The 12,904-nt window shown below is 43.3% G+C and overlaps 1 protein-coding gene across 12 annotated transcripts in view; it reads left to right on the forward strand.

Moving 5' to 3' along the window:
* eya4 (EYA transcriptional coactivator and phosphatase 4) overlaps nucleotides 1–12,904 on the forward strand; it is a 40,991-nt gene that overhangs the window by 3,764 nt on the left and 24,323 nt on the right. For all 12 annotated transcript variants that reach the window (XR_004556947.1, XR_004556946.1, XM_034143633.1 and 9 more), the window contains exon 2: nucleotides 316–376. Coding sequence is in view for 10 of the 12 variants with exons in the window: in XM_034143633.1 (XP_033999524.1) it covers nucleotides 344–376 (33 nt within the window). In the remaining 2 variants the exon portion in view is untranslated. The remainder of the gene's footprint in view (nucleotides 1–315; nucleotides 377–12,904) is intronic.

A 12,904-nucleotide genomic window follows, 5' to 3' on the forward strand; every position in this document is an offset into this window, starting at 1 on the left:
TGCTGAAGTTACTGCTGCCGCTTCCCTCCTTCAGTCTCCTGTTGCTCACACATAAACACAGTGACAGAAGGTCTAACCGACAGATGCACATAGACGTGAAAAAAAGGAGAAATGAATACAGTAGGTGCATGGTTTCATCCACAATGTGATTAAATGTGGCAATCAAACCCCCCCAATCGACATCACTGCATAACAAAGTTACAGTAGTACAGGTGATGATTCAACCTGTGCCCAGGTAATAAAAAAAAAAAGTGCATTTTTTATTTCACATATCCATTGACGCCCATTTTATTTCCATATTTTTTGCCCCTCAAGTGTGTGGCGGATCACAACCAAAGAAGCCATGGAGGCCTCACAGGACCTCAACGAACAGATGGTGAGTTAAACGCTACTGTATGCATGTGAATGTGTGTGTGTGTGTGTGTGTGTGTGAGAGTATACCTTATATCGACCACACAAGTCTGAGGTATGGGTACATTGGAGAGACGTGTGTGTGTGCGGTAACACACAGCAGATGTGGTTCAGTGAGTGCACAGTAACCATATGGCTGCAGTCAGAGTGAATGAGGCCAAGACACAATGCTGGACAGAGACATCAATTTAGGAACTGTGTATGTGTGTGTGCGTGCCTAAAGTGAATACACAGTTGGTTATCCCAGTTATTTAATTGAATGATTAACTTCATTGAAAAAAGTAGGCCTTTTTTATCCTCACCACATCTATTAGAGCTCAATCACACACACACACACACACACACACACACACACACACACACACACACACACACACCGTGCCTGAGAGTTTGTCGGTGTCTCTGCACAGCGGGCCGTCTCTTCGTCACGTCAGTGCAGCGTCCCAGTTCTGCTTGTTTAAAGATCAGGCCGTATTGTTGGGAAAATGATTTTGGCGGCGAGCGAGGTCTGCTCGCATTTCAAAGTCGTTAGTCAGCCACCAGAACAGGTGTAATTTCATCTCCTCCTCCTCCTCCTCCTCCTCCTCCTCCTCCTCCATCAAGCTTGGTTCTCTCTCCCTCACTCTCCCTCTGACCTGCCAGCCACGACAGTAATAATAGCACGAAGTGGGACAGAGCGCATGAAGTATGTTGTTTTTCCCCCTCTTTTTGTGTTGCTCTGTCAGACTCGCCCTGGGTTGGATTACGGGCTGACCCCAGCAGAGTACTGTCACTCACACATACAGTACAGTACAAAAACACACAGAGAAAGACAAAGAAAGGGGAGAGGAACATTCATCTTTTCTCGCTGCCACCTAAATATCAAATATTGATGTCCATATTCCACAATTACTTCACCTGCTTAAAATAGGGCACTGATATCATTTATAATGCGAATTTGAGCTGCGGCCTCAAAGACATTGATTAATTGTTCAGGTTGGAAATGAGAGCTCAGAGCAAGGACAGAGATTTGAATCATACTGCACAGAGCTATAGGCTTACAGAGCTGAGATCTGTGACTTCCGGGACTTATTTTCAAGTATTCAACTGCACATTTTGAAGCTATATCATAATAGTTTTGTTGTTGTGCATCCGTGTTTGAATCAGTATTTAGGAAAGTACATCCAGCCTTAGCTAATGTCCAGTCAGAATATAGTGAAAAATGCTTTGAGGTTGACTCATTCAGATGATCTGTTTGGTCCCACCAACATTGCAAAACCCAAAGTTATTTTGTTCAATATCATAGAGAAAGAGAGAGAAAGAAAACCAGAGGTGAAGCCAATCAGCATCTAGCTTTTCTGCTTAAATAATGCTTCCAAATGGTTACTTTTTGTCTCACTTTCATTACACCTGAGCTTTTAATTCTACGTCTGACAGTTTCCAAGTATTCAATTTAAAATATATTATTTAATATTTAAGCTGAAAGTGGCTAACTCTTTCCCCGCATTGCTTCATTGAAATAGGCGTGTCTCGGGTGACTGAGAAAACAGCGCAGACCTCACACACAAAGTTTCGGGGAGTTGTCTGTTGATACCTGATACCCTCATCCCTCCCCTCTACCCTTTTAGAGTCCCCCCCCCCCCCTTTCTGTCCCTTACTTCCTCCACCCCGCCCTTTTCCCACCACATCCATCGCACGTCATCTGGGTTATGGTCAGGCGTCCTCTCTGGCCGCCTGCCTGCCGAGGGCCAGCCTGCCGTCTGGGGTCCTCTGGGAGCGCTGCAAGGAGCCTGAGGCAGGGCCAACAGTGGTTAGCCCCTTAATGCTACTTTTAGCTCGTTTAAGTGTCTCACTCCACCTGTTGTCACTTACTTGTTTAGCTTTGAAGAAAAGGTGATAACTGCCTTTTGGTGATGTTTTTGAGATAAAGAGATGATGCTGTTTGGATCAAATGTTTTTTTTTTTAAATGAGTTAAATCATAAGGATTTGTTTTAGCATTAGGCGTTTATATCAGATAGACTAGTCTTTGAGTATAAACACACAACACTCACAAACTCCACACACAGTCCCTCTGGATCCGACAGAGCCCTGATTGAAGTCTCCAGTCTGTTGGCGAGTGGAGGAAGCGGTGAGAGACGTGGGGGGGGGGGGGGCCGCGGCGGTGTTTGTTGACCCCGGGGAGCCTTGCAGGATTTAAATGTATGGCCACCAGAAGAAAAAAGTAAGAGAGATGAAGGAGGAGGTAAAAAAGAGGGGAAAAAGGTTATTTTAGCTGTAGCCTTTTCCTCTGGTGCACTGGGAGAGGCCCCGAGTATGGCAGCTGTCCCAGTCTGTGTGTGTGTGAGACAGAAAGACGGAGAGAGAGACCAAGTTAGAGGAGGAAAGGGGTCAGGTTGCACCCCTCTTTCACCCCTACAACCCCATACAGACACATTTGCACAAACTTACATGCAGCAGCAGTAGCTAAATGCGAGCACGGCCCAACCCCGATTGCCAAGATTGCATTGGCGTCACAGACAGTCGTTTTTCAAATCTGCCCGGCGACAAGGCATGTGGACAGATCACAAGAGTGTGGAGTGTAACAGCTACCCCCTGGCATCCCTCTACTAGGCTGGCATCCTAGTTGTGGCACCGAGGCGCTCTTCAATTTCAGCTTGGTGTACAGTGATTCTTGTAAGATTTATGTTTAGTTGACAGCTGAGTGTTGCTGAGAGGCTGACGTTCAGTCTTCTAGTCGCCTCCGCCTTAGCTGTAAAGAGGGGAGAAAATATTTATGGCAATAACTTCATAAAAAGAAGCCGTTATTCTTGATTGCGTTAGGGTTTGTAACTACAGGAGGGGATGAAGTCTAACAGATGCAGCAAAGTTAAAATAGGAAGCAAAAAATGTGGAGCATGCAATAAAACGTAACTCATCCTCATCAGGAAAATGTTCAATAAATACTTTGACACTAGGGGAAATATTCTCTTTTCTGCTGAGAATAAAGGCCATTTAATTCAGACAGCACCTTTAGAAGTGTTTTTGACACTTTGTCACACGAAAGATTACACTTCCATTTAACAAATGTGTGAATTCACACTAACTTCGTGACTTCCATATGGGATATACGTCACCTACAGACTGACGTTTTATATTACACATATTATCCCACTGTTTACTTTCTGAACGCTATCTGTAATGAACGCAAATCAAAAAATAAAAACAATGCAAATGTCTTCCCATGAAGCCTAAATGAATGCTGGCTGTTAAATTGAAAAATAACAACCAAAACATCTGTCTCTCACCAAAATCTGTTCATTCTTGCCTTGGTTCAGATAATCTATAACTCATATATGAGAGTCTGGCCAGCCAGGGAAAGGCAGCTAGGTGTGAGGTGAGCAGGTCACAGACAGCCTGTGAGCCAATCACAGTCTGACGGAGTCAAAGCCCCCAAACAGACTGGAGAATCCATCTAGAAACCCAGAGCCACCGGCGTGGGCTTTCTAGAAGAACGCACCAGACAGGAAACCACATGATATGTGTGCTTCAGTGTCTGCTGTATGTGTCTGTGTAAGAGCAGTGTGTGTGTGTGTGTAGGTGTTTCTTTCTCTGTTATACACATAAACTCTCTGTGGTGTGGGACGGCTGAGGTCATCTGAGTGGAGACGACCTCATATTGTGACCGTGCTTGTTTAATGGAAGTCAATCAGGGCACGATATTTCATGCCAAGATTTCTCTTTATTGATTACTCAAAGAGTTTTAAAAGAAAATCACATTATTGCCAGATGTTACATTTGCCCACTACTGAAGATTTTAACATCATTCTTAAAGAGCAGTGACACTGAATTCAAACTCCAGAGCTTTGAAACAGAAGAACAGAAGTCCTCAAGTACTCAAACATTTTTATTTTTTCGTTCCCAGCCACTTCCATAAATAGAGCCCTTGATAGCACAGCCCACCTTTTGTTCAGACCGGTCTTCTGGCCAAACGTTCATCTGCCATTGGTTACAAAAAATGCAGCGTATTTCCTCATTTTGCTGGGAAGGAAATGAAATTGCAACAATTGTGCTTTGGTTTTGGAGGAACCTGCTTGCCCTGCCTGCCGCGAGAACTTCCTCTGCTGCTCTGCCGGGGGATTGTGTTTCTCTCTAAAATCAGATAGGTAACAGAGGGGTCGCCAGGGCCAGATGATCTGTGACCTGGGTCTGCGCTCACTCAATACTTCAGATTAGGGCTGCAGCTAATGATTACTTCCATTATCAATAAAACCATTATATCCATATACATCTTTTGTTAACATACGTTGTTGTTTTTTCTCTGACTATGGGTCTTTGCTTATAGCTGGGGACATATGTGTCCAATACCTGGCTGAATAGAACATTTTATTTGAGATTATAATAAAGTTGAAGTTTAAGGTATGTTATATGATTTCAGAAAAGCTCAAGGTAATGTACCAACAATTATGGTTTGGTGGTTTGGTTAGTTTTTTCAGGTTTCTTTCTCTATTAGGGTTAGGGTTAGTTGTACAGTAGTAGTTCTTTTCCACATGAAAAAGGGAGATGGAGGGAACAACATGCAGAGAAGGGCAAGCAGGAATTCTTACAATTAAGAAGCTTGAACAAAAAATGTTTGGCCTTTGCGCTTGATAAATTAACCATTAGTGATAATTGGATCATTAAAATAGTTGCTGACTCGTTCTCTGTTAATTCAATAATTGTTCCGACGTTACTTAGGTACAAATCGACATGAAGATTAAATGAATTCTGGATTCACACGGGACACCTAATAGTCTGGTGTTTTCCACCCCATCCTCTTCCCTAGGGGGGCTTTACTCATACTTCCTGGTTCACAATTACAAAGTAAATATTGCGGGATATAGACAAATGATGGCGTATTACGTTTAGCTATGAAAAAGGAGTGTATCCCACAGCATGCAAGAGCTTTACTGTATTATTTAGACCGGTAAGTTTTGCATTTTTATTTTCACTTTATGCTAGATTTATTTTGTCGATATATTTGAGATACACTAAGGAAGCACATCTGTCCATCCGACCGTTTTTGAAATATCAATCTTTGGGGCCCAGAAAGACACATTCTCCCTGCCCTTTGTGTGTGTGTGTGTGTGTGTGTGTGTGTGTGTGTGTGTGTGTGTGTGTGTGTGTGTGTGTGTGTGTGTGTGTGTGTGTGTGTGTGTGTGTGTGTGTGTGTGTGTGTGTGTGTGTGTGTGTGTGTGTGTGTGTGTGTGTGTGTGTGTGTGTGTGTGTGTGTGTGTGTGTGTGTGTGTGTGTGTGTGTGTGTGTGTGTGTGTGTGTGTGTGTGTGTGTGTGTGTGTGTGTGTGTGTGTGTGTGTGTGTGTGCCTGTCTGACTGTCTGACTGTCTGTCTGTCTCACTGTCTGTCCCACCCTCTCTTTCTCCACCGGCCTCTTCGTCTCCCCCTGTGTCTCTCTGGCTATAGAGTGATGATTCAGGGCCTATTGTGAAGTCAGCAATCCGATACAGAGCCAGCCCGAGAGCAGGGGGGGACGGGGGGGAGGGAGGAGAGGGGGGGAGATAGAGAGAGTAGAGGGGGATGAGAAACAGAAGGGATTATGGGTGTTCTCATAGCCATGTCCATGCTGTCTGGAGCCCGGGGCTCTTTGGCATCGCTACCTGTCCTCTGCGTTACCTGTTGCTCTCATTTTCTGATTTGTGTCTCTTTGTGTTTCTTTATCTTTATCTTTCTCACACCCCCGGGCTCTCCCTGCCCTTCTCTCCTTTCTTTTTTCACACTTACGTACACCCTCCTCTCTCTCAAGCTGCCTCGGTTCTGTCGCAGACATATGGTATTGTGAGTGATTTTATTAGGAAGACGATATGAAGTGTTTCGAGGCCTGCACTGACGGAACAGCTTGCAACTTCTGAGACACTTTACCCCCGCTCGCTCGCCTCAGCAGTAACTTCTAATAACATTGAATCTGAGAGCAGATGGCATATGAGGGCATACCTATCTGTCTGCTGAATGTCTCCTCAAGAGTCTGCCTTTTGAAGGATATCTACCTTATGGCGTACCTCTCACATGCACACACACACTGTGATGTCATGAGCAGCATTATTTAACAGGCAGCTGGGAGGCCATTCATCATTTAATTAAAAGCGTCTGAAAAGGATCTTAGGACTAATGAGATTAGCTTTAATTATTGATGCTTCTGCCGCTGCCACAGACATGCACTTACACACACAGGCTCACACACACACACACACACACAAGTGATGACCAGACTCTCAGACTCTCTTAGGCTCTTAACGCGCAATGTTCCCTTTTTTTGCTTTTCAATTCTTTGCTTTCTTACCTGATGTTTTCCCCGACACACACACACACACACACACACACACACACACACACACACACACACACACACAACACACACACACACACACACACACACACACACACACACACACACACACACACACACACACACACACTATACATTATACAGAAACACACACACACACACTCATTGATTTCAGTTGTATGAAGTGCTCAGGGAGGGTGGGTTGGTGGATTCGGAGGGGGAAGGCTGCGGTATGGGGACCGAGCGGGGGGTGCGGTAGCTGCGGTCGAGTTGGGGATGAGGAAGGGTGAGGGGGGGGGGGGGGCGGATTTGCAGAAGGATGGTGTTGTGTTTCTTCAGGTCTCAGAGCAGCAGCAGAGAAGAGCTTTTACTGTTGTAGCCCACTCACTCTATTCTCCATCAGGCCGGATTCTGCAACATAACATGGAGTAAATACAAGTGCGTGTAGTTGGAAAACGTATTATCCAAAAGTGTTCTCTAACATACATTTTCCCCTTTATTTATCTTGTTAAACAATATCATATATTCAACTAATGGCTCTTAATTTTTTATGACTGCAGCATCTGGTCATTTTATGAAATATAACTATTCTAATGAAGGCCTAGTGAAAATAAGATTTATTTTCAGTTCAGTTTGTATTTCTACTTGTCAGCAGGATTAACAGAAAAGTACTTGCCTAATGTTTATGAAGCTTGGTAGAAATGTGTAGGGTATAGACCAAAGAAGAAGACATTTCATTTAGGAGCTGATCGGGATCACGGGGCTGAGACACAATTTATTTTTGACTTTCGTTAACATAAGGAGATAGGGCCTTGTTGGCTCTCTCCGAGTTCTATTCTATTTTTATATTAATTTTGCATGACATACTACTTGGTTTATGTGTGTGTGCACTAGAATTTGAAATAAAGTTTTGTAGGTTGAACATTTGGCGGCACAATTTGTACCTTGAAATGTCTCGAGTCGAAGATAGATTTGTCCTAAAATATCAGAGTGAAGACATGTCTGTAATATTATATCCCATAAACTTTCACAACTTCTACCTTGGTTACTAATCTGTTATCCTGCCGCATGGAGCTGAGTCACTTTTTGAATCAGATGATCTCGCATTCAATGAATTTTCATCTTTCTGTTCACATTGCAGTTATCTCTTCCCGTGTACTTCTGCCAACGTGTGTGTGTGTGTGTGTGTGTGTGTGTGTGTGTGTGTGTGTGTGTGTGTGTGTGTGTGTGTGTGTGTGTGTGTGTGTGTGTGTGTGTGTGTGTGTGTGTGTGTGTGTGTGTGTGTGTGTGTGTGTGTGTGTGTGTGTGTGTGCGCGTGCATGTGCATGTGCATGTGTGCGTGACTGGTCAACCATGGACTGGTTTAGGTTTCCCCCAGTTGTTTTTTTAATCACTCTCATCAGATTAGCTGAGCAGGGGCAGTCGAGGCCAAACGCTTCACAATTAACAGCGCAGAACCGTCTCACACACACACACACACACACACACACACATGGACGTATACACACACATCCATCAGTGACTTTTCATTTGTCTCCATTGAGTAAAGCTGCATTAAATCATGTCTGTGATCCCCTGGCTCTCTGAGACAATGAGGAGCCAATTTAAATGGCAGCTATGAAGACCACCAGGATGGCAGGGGGGGCCTAACACTGTTCTGCTGGACTGCTCTTCTTCCATAAACGCGTGTATTCCCTAGAAATTGATTAAATACAAATGTATGGGATTCTAAAATGAGTCGAATGCGCTGACTACAAATGGTCCATTGGTACAAATGGGATAAACACCGAAGACATTATTATTTTCACTTCATAATTCACGATTTCTTGTCTTCTAATGAGAAGAAAAAGCATTGTGTTGTACAAATCAGCAGCACTTAATATTGTAAAAGTGTAATTTCTGCTTTGAAATGGACATGCGGGGTAGCGATCTCAACAGGAGGATGTAGAGATGGTTTAGTAAGATATAAGACACTTCATTGAGTTGTGAGGTGAAGTGTGACGGTGGTTATGGTGACTGGTCTATTTCTGCCTACCTACTGTTTGTGTGACAATAACTTTAAGAAAATGTGATTCATTACATTACGTTGTAAGTTGCCCATTATGACAGATGTAGGGAGTCTGAGTGTAAAGATTCTGTCATTACACAAGTCGGATATCTAATCTCATCAAATGTGTTATTCTTTGATCGTTCAACATGCTAGTTGACATCACAGCTAGATGCCCTGTTCCCACTGTTACCAGTCTTTATGCTATTATTTCCATTATTGATCAATCTGCTGATTATGTTCATGATTGATCAAATACATTTCCGAAAGTAGTATAAATATCTGTGACGAAAACTCCTGGTCTCGTGTCTAACTGTATGACAAATCCCTTTCACGATGGTTCGATGAGTTCAGGATCAGGAGAACACTAAGACAGCCAGCATATATTAACATTTGGGAAGATGGAATAAGAACATTTAAAATAAATCTTTGCTAAAGGAATATCCACACAAACAATGATTATTTCTTTGTTATATGTATTGCTTCTTTCAGACTGAGCCATTCGTAAGCCTTTTCAAATACACCGTAACTCCTTTCTTTGTCTTGAATAATAACATGACTGTGCTGTATAGCTTGGAGCGACCATGCTGCGCGTTGTTTTCTCGTTTCTACGATTGTGCGTATTGTCCTGGGGGTTCGATGTAGAGGTCAGCGTCTTGTTTTTGCTCTATTTTTGTATTTGTTCTCTCCCTGGGTGATTCCAAGACAAAGGCCTACAGACATGTGATACTTTACTGTGTGTGAATATACTTTCATTTCTGCGCCCTTCGAATTGTGAGTAACACTAAGCAGCTCTTGGCAAATTCGTACGAGGAGAGGCTGGTAGAACCAGAGGGAGAGGGAGAGGGAGAGATGTTTCGGGAGAGTACCTTTTCACCCAAACACCTCCTCCCTCTCCTCCTCCTCCTCCTCCACCTCTTCCCTGCTCCACAGACTCACCCTGTTCTTCCCTTTCACTCCCTCACTTCTTTTTTTCCTTTATAGCTTCCTACTACACCTGAAAAAGGGGCATTTTTGGAGGTATAAAGAGAGGTATAGTTTTACACCTCCCCAGGCCGGGGGAACTGGGTGGGGGGGTGGGGGTAGGAGGAGTGCAGGAGTGGAGGGAGGAGGCTCGGCACAATGTATTTTACATGAAAGGAAGGGGATAGAGTTACCACACGGATAACCACTCATACAAATGGGGAGAGCAGAGAGCTTTGGGCAGGGGACAGGTAAGAGAGAGAGAGTGAGAGAAGGATAGAGAGAGAGAGAGAAGGAGAGAGAGAGAGAGAGAGAGAGAGAAGGATAGAGAGAGAGAGAGAAGGATCTCTCTCATTCTCTCTCCTTCTCCTCTCTCGTCGCTCTCCTTCTCTCTTCTCTCTCTCCTTCCTCCTCTCTCTCTCTCTCTCTCTCTCTCTCTTTCTCGTCTCTCTCTTTCTCTCTCTCTCCTTCCTCGTCTCTCTCTCTCTCTCTCTACTCCTTCTCTCTCTCTCTCTCTCCATTCTATCTCTCTCTCTCTCTCTATTTCTTCTTCTCCCTTGCTCTCTTCCTCTTCCTTCTCTCTCTCTTTCCTCCTCCTTCTCTCTCTCTCTCTCTTCTCTCTTCCTTCTCCCTCTTCTCTCTCTTTCCTTCTCTCTCTCTTTCCTTCTCCCTCTCTCTCTAGAAGGGAGGATGGATTGGGTTGCTTGTGTGGTGAGTAACATCCTTCATGAGTGTATTTTGTGGTCAACACACCAGCCTGTCAGAGACAGAAATGGTTGAATGATCACGTTGCACAGTGCGTGTGTGTGTGTGTGTGTGTGTGTGTGTGTGTGTGTGGTGTGTGTGTGTGTGGTGTGTGTGTGTGTGTGGGGTGTGTGTGTGTGTGTGGTGTGTGTGTTTGTGTGTGTGTGTGTGGGGTGTGTTGTGTGTGTGTGTGTTGTGTGTGTGTGTGTGTTTGTGTGTGTCTATCTTCATCATCTAATTCTCTGTAAGAAAGCAAAAAATATTCCCTTAAACTCAAATTAGTTCATACATTTTATTAATTAATTATAAAGAAGTTTAGAAATACTGTAGTAACATTTTGGTGTAACATGGCGGACTCCGTGGAAGAGGACCTGCTTCTAATGTAAATATGAAGGGCCTCTATTCAACTAAAGAAAACACGGTTATTAGTTTTAGGTGATAGAAGAACAATATACATATATTAAACTACATTTTTGCTAATACATCCTAAATATTACACGCTGACCTTTTAATAAAAACAACTCTTTTAAAAAGATGGAAGATCAGCACATTCAGAATAAATGAAAAGAGCAACAACAAAACAAAGGAGATAATGAACAGCAGTCTGTCACACTGTCCGCCGAGTAGAAGATAAACTGCTGTTGTTCCACTTGAAGAACAAAGTTGTTCTCGAGGGCCTCTTTAAAGGGAGCGAGGCAACTTAGTCAGACACTTTAAAAACCCTCCTAAAGTCAACAACAACCAAAGGCGAGTGCGGCCATTTAGCTGTCTAATATACTACCCGCTTCCTCTGCTCAGTTCACTGCTCTGAAGCGCCCATGCCACGCTACCGTTTTGTTTTTCTTCTGCCTTTCTTTCTTTTTTCTATTTCATCAGGCGTGTTTTGGGACACCTCCCCTGCTCCCTTCTCCACTTGCTGTGAAAATATTTCATCAGGGATGTTTTTGGAAGACCCCCTCCTGATGAGGGTCCTGCCTAGCTAATAATAAAGTGCTTGAGTTGTCAAGCGCTTCGGCAACACCCTAATCTGTTCTGACAGCTAGTCCTCCACCTACGCTCTCAAACGTCCTGCACACAAGTGCATGTCGGTATGCACGTATAACACACTTTCACGAGACATTTGCACTGATGTATGCACAGAGCTCCACAGACAGTCTATCAATCAGGGTGTTTATTGGGGTTGGGGGGATAAATGCTGTGGGACAGGGCCGCATGCTGTCACCATGGTGATCGAGCTAAAGGTGGCTAGTGCACAGTTGGACAGTGGCTCTGTTCCAAATTAGTCTCTAGGCCTGTGTTCATTTGGCACCCTTCAGCTGTTGTAGATGTACAGTAACATACAGTACAAGCTGGTCTGAGTGTAGTTAAAGGGTCAGTTCACTCAAATAAAAAAAAGACTCAGTTAAAATGGTATAGCCCATGCCCCCATATTCATTCTCCAACACCGATTAACAAATGAAGATATTTAGTGCATTTTAAAGGTGACATATTATGTAAATGTTCCGGTTCATATGGTATTTTTGAGTTTATACTAGAACATGTTAACATGCTTTAATGTAAAAATAAACCTTATTTTTGTCATACAGTCCCTATAAACACACCTGCATTCACCCTCTGTCTAAAACACTCTGTTTTAGCACCTGTCTTTTTAAGTCCCTTTTTCTGAAAGCCTAGTTTGCTCTGATTGGTAATTTTTTCTGGGTCCAACATATTTGCACTCCCAGTCTCTCTAATGACCATATCGGCACTCTAGTCTCACTTTCTACCTATATATGTACAGTTGTGATTTTACCCCAGCCTTTTAACACCACCATGTTCATAACCAGAGTGGTCCGTAAAAGCAGTATGATCAACCGAATCTTACTTGACCAAAATATTGTTTTGATTTATAATATATGTTATATTCTAAATAACAACATTGAACATTTCTAATCCCTTCTTAAAAAACAGACTCATTCTGCCAGATTAGTGTTATTAGGCCTATTATCACACAATCAAATGTTTTTATATTTAGACAGTTTTCCAAAGTAAACTGACTCTCTATAAAGACAAGTTTAAAGCAGAAATCGAATAACTTGGATTGGATAATATTCGAGATAAGAGACTAAATATGGCCCTTTACATTTTTTGTAGTGCAAGGAATTTTAGTACGATGTTATTTTGGACGAGATTACTCAAATGCTGAATGAAACCTGATTTAAGCGTTTGTATTTTTGTGTGTGTGGGATGCGCGGTTGTGTGTTTGGGCATGTGTCTCCCCTGACAACACCTTGACCACCATAGTGAAAGAGTGCCATCTTCAGACTGAGGCAGCTGGGAATCTACCTCGTATATAGACCCCCACCCATGCCTCCAGCTCAGCTCTTCACATATGACGCACACGTGCAGCCCGTGTGGTTCCAATTAACACAGATTGAATGTGTGTGTGTCCGTGTGCTCAGGT

This window comes from Trematomus bernacchii, unplaced genomic scaffold (assembly GCF_902827165.1).
Source record: "Trematomus bernacchii unplaced genomic scaffold, fTreBer1.1, whole genome shotgun sequence".
NCBI classification, from domain to species: domain Eukaryota; kingdom Metazoa; phylum Chordata; class Actinopteri; order Perciformes; family Nototheniidae; genus Trematomus; species Trematomus bernacchii.